The sequence below is a fragment of the Otolemur garnettii genome, unplaced genomic scaffold (genome assembly GCF_000181295.1).
Source record: "Otolemur garnettii isolate 467f Iridium unplaced genomic scaffold, OtoGar3 scaffold00187, whole genome shotgun sequence".
Classification (NCBI taxonomy): domain Eukaryota; kingdom Metazoa; phylum Chordata; class Mammalia; order Primates; family Galagidae; genus Otolemur; species Otolemur garnettii.
The window spans coordinates 259,510-269,150 of NW_003852582.1; the positions used below are offsets into that span (position 1 = coordinate 259,510).

The 9,641-nt window shown below is 42.2% G+C and overlaps 1 protein-coding gene across 1 annotated transcript in view; it reads left to right on the forward strand.

Moving 5' to 3' along the window:
* Positions 1 to 2,286: 2,286 nt before the first annotated feature.
* The window catches only part of KLHL23 (kelch like family member 23), a 15,592-nt gene continuing 8,237 nt past the window's right edge, over positions 2,287 to 9,641 (forward strand). Inside the window, exons 1-2 of the mRNA XM_003800858.3 lie at positions 2,287 to 3,654; positions 9,489 to 9,639. Coding sequence (XP_003800906.1) covers positions 2,442 to 3,654; positions 9,489 to 9,639 — 1,364 coding nt within the window. The 5' untranslated portion in view covers positions 2,287 to 2,441. The remainder of the gene's footprint in view (positions 3,655 to 9,488; positions 9,640 to 9,641) is intronic.

Consider the following 9,641-nt stretch of genomic DNA (forward strand, 5'->3'; position numbering starts at 1 on the left):
CTGAGTACATTGGATACTTTTCCCTCCATTCTTGAGATACTTTACTAAGTAGGATGTATTCCAGCTCTGTCCATATAAACATAAAAGAGGTAAAGTTTCCATCTTTTTTAAGGCTGCATAATATTCCATGGTACTATACACATACCACAATTTATTAATCCATTCATGGGTTGATGGGCACTTGGGCTTCTTCCATGACTTGGCTATTATGAATTGAGCTTCAGTGAACAATCTGATGCAAATATCTTTGTTATAAAGTGATTTTTGGTCTTTTGGGTATACTCCTAGTAGAGGAATTGCAGGATCTTCTTTTTTTGAGACAGAGTTTTTGTTGCCCTCAGTAGAGTGCAATAGCATCATAGCTCAGGCCTTCCTGGTAGCTAGGACTACAAGGCACCAGCCACAGCGCCTGGCTATTTTTTAGAGACACTGTCTCACTCTTGCTTAAGCTGGTCTTGAACTCCTGACCCCAAACAATCTACCTGCCAAGGTCTCCCAGACTGCTACAATTACAGTCATGAGACACTGTGTCCCAAAAAACACTTTTTCTTAATTGTGCATGAGAATCACCCGACACCATGATTAGACTGCCTCTACCCCAGAGGGGGGATTGGTAGTTGTGGGGTGCTACATAACTAGCATCCCATATAATTAAATTAAGATGGTCAGATATGTGGAATTAAACTAAAACCACCCAGAAGAGAGCCACCAGTTGCTAATAAAATATTTGTTTGGAGCATGCTTTAGTAAAAGAGTCAGTCACCATTACTTGCCTTTGGCAGAGGCTCAAAGACATGCAGGGAAATGGGAAAGCTTCATGGAAGTGAAAAAAAGAAAGCCCCAGGTATGCTCTGGAGGTTGCTGGCATGGGAAAACTGGAGATGGGCTACTAAAAAAACAGGAGGTATTGGCTCAGTGCCCATAGCACAGCGGTTACAGCACCAGCCATATACACTGAAGTTGGGGGTTTGAACCCGACCCAGGCCAGCTAACCAACAATGACAACTGCAACAAAAAATAGCTGGAGGTTGTGGCAGATGCCTGTGTTCCAACTACATGAGAGGCTGAGGCAAAAGAATTGCTTAAGTCCAAGAGTTTGAGGTTGCTATGAGCTGTGACAGCACCGCACTCTACAGGGGGCAACAAAGTGAGACTCTGTCTCTAAAATAAAAATAAAAAAACCAAGGAGGTATTTTATGTGATTGGTTTGGGAAACATAAAGTATTTGGCTTTCTCAGGTTGGTCCTGGTATGGAAATAGGGGGAAAAACAGGGAAGTTGAAAGCTATTGAAGACTTCCTAACTGTTCTGGTCCAGTGACTACAAAGGTTGTGGTTTGTGTTCTTATGTAGTTCAGAGATCTGTTGTCAGATACTTTCTGGCTGTTGTCCATCTTGTATTTTGTCCCTCAGCTCATACTCTGAGAAACACACTAAGCTTCTCTCATTCTGACCACCTCCTTTTACTGTACCCAGAATATAAAGTCATCTTTCCTGCTGTCTTACCAATGCCTACCCCTATCAGTCGCTCATAAGGCACTTAATGAAATCTTGCTAACAAACGAATGAGTGATACATGAAAATATTTGATATTGGCTTGGCTTTTGGTGGAACAAAGTGAACTTTCTGGCATATAGCACGTGAATATCTTTATGTGAATAGACTGTCATCAAAAAGGCTGGAGACTGCTCCTTCCAGCTACTGCCCTCTAAATTAAGTAAACTGAATTCTAGAACTGGCTGACCCCAGTTTTTCCTCAAAGTTGATTAACCCATGATGTGCCAGTCAGCCCCCTCCTGAGCGCTCTACGCGGGGTGGGATGGCGTGTGTGGGCAAGGGGGGCTACTTCTGGCATTTTGAAGGCAGGTCCAGTCTTAGACCTTTAGTTTTGCCACATTCTTTCCACACTTTTCCCTCTATGTCTCCTCACCATTAGGGCCTGGGGTGGTGAGAGCTACTGAGGCAGGGAAAAAGTACACCCTCACCCATATATGGTCTTAACTCGGGACTCAGAGTTTATCTGTGAGAAGACGCTCCAGAGTGTGTGAGAGGGAGAGACAGAGCCGAGTTAAGACAGGAAAGCCAGCGGAGCGGACGGTCCAGCCAGGGAAGCCGTCCCACCTGCTGCTGGGGGACCCTCCGGGGCGGGGCCGCAGCCGCGCGCCGCCTGCCCGCCCGCCCCGCCCCACTCGCCGCGCCGCCGCGGGTACGGGGGAGTTCCCGCGAGTGGCCCAGAGCCCAGGCTGCACGAGGGGCTGTTCGGGTGGAGGTGGGGGAGCTGCCGGGACACCAAAATAGGAGCCGCTTGTGGGCTGAAGCTGCACAAGCTGGCAGCCTCCACCGCGCCTCTTCCAAAGATGGTCAGAGGGTCCGGCGGCGCCCCCGCTCCCGCTCGCTGCTAGCCCGCAGGTCCGAGCCGCGTCCCGGAGCCTCGGCCTGAGCTATGGCTCTAAAAGGACAAGAAGATTATATTTATCTTTTCAAGGATTCAGCACATCCAGTGGATTTTCTGGATGCCTTCAGAACATTTTACTTGGATGGATTATTTACTGATATTACCCTTCAGTGTCCTTCAGGCATAATCTTCCATTGTCACCGAGCTGTTTTAGCTGCTTGCAGCAATTATTTTAAGGCAATGTTCACAGCTGACATGAAAGAAAAATTTAAAGATAAAATAAAACTCTCTGGCATCCACCATGATATTCTGGAAGGCCTGGTAAATTATGCATACACTTCCCAAATTGAAATAACTAAAAGGAATGTTCAAAGCCTGCTTGAGGCAGCAGATCTGCTACAATTCCTTTCAGTAAAGAAGGCTTGTGAGCAGTTTTTGGTAAGGCATTTGGATATTGATAATTGTATTGGAATGCACTCCTTTGCAGAATTTCATGTGTGTCCAGAACTAGAGAAGGAATCTCGAAGAATTCTCTGTTCAAGGTTTAAGGAAGTATGGCAGCAAGAAGAATTTTTGGAAATCAGCCTTGAAAAGTTTCTCTTTATCTTGTCCAGAAAGAATCTCAGTGTTTGGAAAGAAGAAGCTATCATAGAGCCAGTTATTAAGTGGACTGCTCATGATGTAGAAAATCGAATTGAATGCCTGTATAATCTACTAAGCTATATCAACATAGATATAGATCCAGTGTATTTAAAAACAGCTTTAGGCCTTCAAAGAAGCTGTCTACTAACCGAAAATAAGATACGCTCTCTCATATACAATGCCTTGAATCCCATGCATAAAGAGATTTCTCAGAGGTCCACAGCCACAATGTATATCATTGGAGGGTACTACTGGCATCCTTTATCAGAGGTTCACATATGGGATCCTTTGACAAATGTTTGGATTCAAGGAGCAGAAATACCAGATTATACAAGAGAGAGCTATGGTGTTACATGTTTAGGACCCAATATTTACGTAACTGGAGGCTACAGGACGGATAACATAGAAGCTCTTGACACAGTGTGGATCTATAACAGTGAAAGTGATGAATGGACAGAAGGTCTACCAATGCTCAATGCCAGGTATTACCACTGTGCAGTCACGTTGAGTGGCTGTGTCTATGCTTTAGGTGGTTACAGAAAAGGGGCTCCAGCAGAAGAGGCTGAGTTCTATGATCCATTAAAAGAGAAATGGATTCCTATTGCAAACATGATTAAAGGTAAGTGCAGACTATGTTTATTCTATATTTTTTAGATGTCTGGGGTTAGGCCAGCCATCTTGGTTCTCTTGAATTTATCATTTGGGGTGCTATCTGGAAACTATATTGGATTATACAATCAGCGTTGAGCAAAATGTTCCAGGTAAAAATATGGCATAGCTTGGCCTTCACTTATCTGAAAGTTATGTGATTAGAATACATGAGTCAGGATAGAAAACAAATATCATGTATATAGGGAAACAGTATATTTCATTCTACTTTATATCGTAACTCTAGATCTTACTGAAGATCTTGCATGAAGTGTTAAGAATTTATTCTTAAGTTAAAGGCTAAATGAAGAGACAAATCTGGTTCATTTTATGAGTTCATGTTTTAATTTTTTTACTTGCTTTTAAAATGGAAACCTTTTGCTTCAGCTTTAACTGTTCAACTTTTCTTACACTCAGGAGGTCCTTCATGAAAACCTTGGAAGGTTTGTTCCCTATACAATGTAAAGAGGACATTCTCCCAAGAACTAGAAACAAATAACTGCTGCTTTTTTTTGATTCAGTCTTATCTCAGCCTAACTGAGAGGGGCAGGCACCATACCCTCCCTCATGTGGCCCACAGAGCCAGGCATACTCTTGATCTCAATATCTGTGTGGTAAACACTGTATTTTCTTCTGTATTTGGTGATGTATTAGCCTTGTTCTCCTCTCCCACTGGAAAAAAAGTTCAATTGGAATCTTATTTCATTACATTTATTCAATGGTGCTGGGAAGTTGCACAAAAACAGCTGGTAGTTTGTTACCAAATTTTCTCCTAAATGATTCTTCCCAGGCCTTTCTGTTTCTTTTTTTAATGCTAGTGAGGGTGTGGGAATTTGACCTGGTCTGAAAATCTGACCTGGTATGATCCTTGGATGACAAGCAGGAAGCTGAAAAGCAGAATGGTCTTGTGATTAGGCACATTGCTTTAGAGCTAAACTGCCTGGGTCCAAATCCACTTACTTGGTGGTGAGTTTGGGCAAATTATTCAATCTCCCTGCATCTGTACAATGGAGATGACAGTATTATTATTGAGGACTCTCTGGTCATTGAGAGGAGTAAATTAACGTATGCTTGTAAAGTGTTTAAAACACTGTTTGGACAGAATAGCACTCAGTAAATGTTAGGCATGATTGTAATGAACATCATTATGGAAGATGCCAGCTTCTTTAACATCATCTCGGCTTTGATAGGGCAGAAACATTTTGTACTAAAAGATGACCGTTCTTATACATGCCCACAGGTTTAGCTGTAGTTGGTAGAGTGGGAAAAGGTAGGTTAAAGCCTGTTGCTATTGCTGCTCTGGTTTTTGGCTTTGCCAGAGCTTGACCACTACCTACTGACTCTTAATGTCCTGACTCCTCTCCTGAAAAAGAAGTAAGGAAAGTTATAAATAAAGTTTATTGCTTTAGTGAAATTTTTAAAAAATTATATTTGTATTTCTTTTCAATGCTTGCTGAAAAAAAAATGTATCCACTGTGAAAGAAAGCCATCTGTGTTCTTGCCTTAGCCTTGAGTGGAAAAGGAGATCCTCAGACTAGCTGGGACTATAGGTGATGGAGAACTTAATTTGGATAGAGTCACATTTCAAATTCATTTTCTTTTTCGTCACACAGCTCACAGCAACCTCCAACTCTTGTGCTTAAGCAATTCTTTTACCTCAGCCTTCCAAGTAGCTGAGACCACAGGCGCCCACCATAACACTTGGCTATTTTTTTTTTTTATTGTTGTTGTCATTGTTGTTTAGCAAGCCCAGTCTGGGTTTGAACCCACCAGCCTGGGTGCATGTGACTGGTGCCCTAAACACTGAGCTATAGGCACCGAGCCTCATTTCCATTTTTGTGATGTACAGAGAACAAATAAATACTTGGCTGTTTAGGAACTACTACATTTTTTTTTTCATTAAAAAACCCACTTTTGGGCAGCACCTATGACTCAGTGAGTGGGGTGCCGGCCCCATATACCGAGAGTGGCGGTATATGGGTTTGAACCCAGCCCCGGCCAAACTGCAACAACAACAACAAAAAAGCCAGGCTTTGTGGTGGGTACCTATGGTCCCAGCTACTTGGGAGGCTGAGGCAAGAGAATCACCTAAGCCCAAGAGCTGAAGGTTGCTGTGAGCTGTGATGCCACAGCACTCTACTGAGGTTGACAAAGTGAGACTCTGTCTCTAAAAAAATAAAATTAAATTAAATTAAATTAAAAACTCACTTTTATTTTGGAGTAGACGTGAACCAGGAGATTGAACACTGACTGCATCCTGCACATATTGGTGCTAAGTAAAAGTTGGTGGAAAGATAAAACCAACTTTTCAACTAGAATAAACCTCCTCATCTTTCTTCATCTCCATCTCCCCCAACTGAGCCCATCCTCCTCCTCACTTTCTGTGACATCAGTGTTTCATACTTTTCACAGCTCAGAACCTAAAATCAGGGTGCTTTGTCTCCATTTCAGTCAGTCATCCAGGCCTGTCTGTTTCAGCTTGTGTCTTACTTCTGTCCTCTTCTCTCCATACTTCTATTTTTTTTTTTTTGAGACAGTTTCACTTTGTCACCCTAGATAGAGTGCTGTGGCATCACAGCTCACAGCAACCTAAAACTCCTGGGCTTAGGCGATTCTTTTGCCTCAGCCTCCTAAGTAGATGGGACCGCAGGTGCCCACCACAACACCTGGCTATTTTTTGTTGCAGTTTGGCCGGGGATTGGGTTTGAACCTGCCACCCTCAGTATATGGGGCTGGCGCCCTACCCACTGAGCCACAGGTACTGCCTTCCGTACTTCTTCCAAATCAGAACCTTAGTACTCCTGAGGTAGGCCAGTACCTAGATTTTTCTGATGCCTGTCCTTCCTCTGTTCAGTCTCTTCCTTCCTCTGTTTAAAAACCTTAAAAATCTGACTGAATAACATCCCGATTCTTAGTTGGGTTTAAGTATCCTTTGCCATGTAGCTTCAACTAACCATGCCAGCCATAATTCCCATGCAACAGTGTGCTACTTGCCCCAGTCAAACTGGGCTACTTGACATTGTCCAGTAAGCGTAGGCACAGACCTTTTCCTCTTCTTAGAATGGCTTTCTCTCATCTTCCTGCCAAAGTCCTACCTACCTAGATCTGGGGTCAATTCTGCCACCACCTGCTGTGATTTCTATAGTTAAAAGCATTGTCTCCTTTTATCCCCTTTTATGGTACTTCTTCTATTCTGGACCTTGTATTCTAATTATAGTCATGTGTTGCTTAAGGATGGAGGAGATAGTACATTTTCAGAAATGTGTCATTAGGCAGTTTTGTCATTGTATGATCATGGAGTATACTTATATAAACCTAGATGGTATATACCCTACAGAGCTAGGCTATGTGGTATAGCCTATTGCTCCTAGGCTTTAAGTCTGTACTAAGTACTATAGGCCAGAGATGTCCAACCTTATTTTTTGAAGGACTTTTTTTGCTTACCTGTGATGTCAGATATCACAAAAAGTGCTCATGGACTTTTTTGTGCTATTCAGCTATCGTTAGTGCTTGTATATTTACTGTGTGGCCCAAGACAACTCTTATTCTTCCCATATGTGGTAGAGGAAAATACCAGTTGGACACTCCTGCAGTAGGCAGTTATAATATAATCGTCAGTATTTGTATATCTAAACATATCTAAACATAGAAAATGTACAGTAAAAATATGGTATGAAAGGTAAAAAATGATACAACTGTATGGGTCCTTAACCATGAATGGCAATTATATGTAGATAGATTGGAAGTTGCCCTGAGTAAGTGAGTGGTGAGTAAATATGAAGGCCTAGAACATTACTCTCTATTTCTATAGACTTTATAAACGCTAGACACTTGAGGTATACTAAATTTATATCAAAAATTTCTTCAATAATAAATTACCCTTAGCTTTCTATAGTATTTTTACTTAATAAACTTTTTTTTTTTTTGAGACAGAGTCTCACTATGTTGCCCTTGGTAAAGTGCAGTGGCGTCACAGCTCAGAGCAACCTCCAACTCTTGGGCTTAAGCAATTCTCTTGCCTCAGCCTCCCAAGTAGCTGGAACTATAGGCACCCACCACAATGCCCAGCTATTTTTTTGTTGTAGTTGTTGTTTGCCTGGGCTGGGATAGAACCGGCCAGCCCCCATGTATGTGGCTGGCGCCCCAGCTGCTGAGCTACAGGCACCGAGCCAGCTTAATAAACATTTTTTTTTTTGAGACAGAGTCTCAAGCTGTCGCCCCAAATAGAGTGCTGTGGCATCATGGCTCACAGCAACCTCCAACTCTTAGGCATCATAGCTCACAGCAACCTCCAACTCTTGGGCTCAAGTGATCTTCTTGTCTGGTTTTTCTATTTTTAGTAGAGATGGGGTCTTGCTCTTGCCGAGGCTGATCTCAAACCTGTGAGCTCAAGCAGTTCACCTGCCTCAGCCTCCCAGAATGCTAAGATTACAGGCATGACCCACACCCAGCCACTTAATAAACTTTTTTTTTTCTTTTTTTGAGACAGAGCCTCAAGCTGTTGCCCTGGGTAGAGTGCTGTAGCGTCACCGCTTATAGCAACCTCAAACTCTTGGGCTTAAGCAATTCTCTTGCTTCAGCCTCCTAAGTAGCTGGGACTACAGGCACCCACCACAGTGCTTGGCTATTTTTTTGTTGCAGTTGTCATTGTTGTTTTTGCTGGCTCAGGCCAGGTTCAAACCTGCCAGCCTCCGTGTAAGTGGTCGTGCCCTACCTACAGAGTTACGGGAGCCGTTCCACTTAATAAACTTTTAAATTTTTTAAAACTTTTTGACTCTTTTTTTCTTTTTTATTGTTTGGAATTCATTGAGGGTACAAAGAATTAGGTCATACTGATTGTACTTTTTGATTTTTTTTGTAATAACACTTAGCTTAAAACACATACTATACAAAAATATTTTCTTTATATCCTTATTACCTTTTTTCTAATTTTTTTTAGCTTTTAAAACTTTTTGTTAAAAACTAAGATGCAGGCTCGGCACCCGTAGTTCAGTGGTTAGGGCACTGGCCACATACACCAAGGCAAGTGGGTTCAAACCCAGCCCTGGCCTGCTAAATAACAATGACAACTACAACAATAAAAAATAAAAGCCAGGCGTTGTGGCAGACATCTGTAGTCCCAGCTTTTCAGGAGACAGGCAATAGGATCGCTTACGCCCAGGGGTTTGAGTTTGCTGTGAGCTATGATGCCACAATACTCTACGCAGGGCAAAAAAGTGTCTCAAAAAAAAAAAAAGAAAGAAAGAAAAACTAAGACACAGACACATACTGTTAGCCTAGGCCTATACAGAGTGAGGATCATCAATAGTACTATCTTCCACCTCTATATCTTGTCCCACTACAAGGTCTTCGGGGTCAATAACACATATGGAGCTGTCATCTCCTATAACAGTGCCTTTTTCTGGAAAATATCCTGAAGGCCCTGTTTGAGGCTCCTTATGAGATAGGCTTACTTACACCAGCATTACTACAAACGCATGAGTAATGCTTTGAGTTACTCTTTATAACTGCTATGATGATGTCACTAGGTGATAAGAATTTTTCAGCTCCATCATAATCTATAGGACCACTGTGTGGTCTGCAGTTGCCTGAAATATCATTGTTTCCCATGACTGTATTAGTCTATATGTTTCACTCTCTTAAAAGAGCACAAGGAGCCTTCCTTTATAATTTCATCCCTCAGTACCTAGTACAATACCTTGCATTTACCATCAATAATAACAAAAACAGTAATAAACTTAGCTCAGTATTCATTGCAAAAAAGAATGATTATCAATCTAACGTATGATTTTAATTAACACACAGGTGTGGGAAATGCTACTGCTTGTGTCTTACATGAAATTATCTATGTCATTGGTGGCCACTGTGGCTACAGAGGAAGCTGCACGTATGACAAAGTCCAGAGCTACAATTCAGATATCAACGAATGGAGCCTCATCACCTCCAGTCCACATCCAG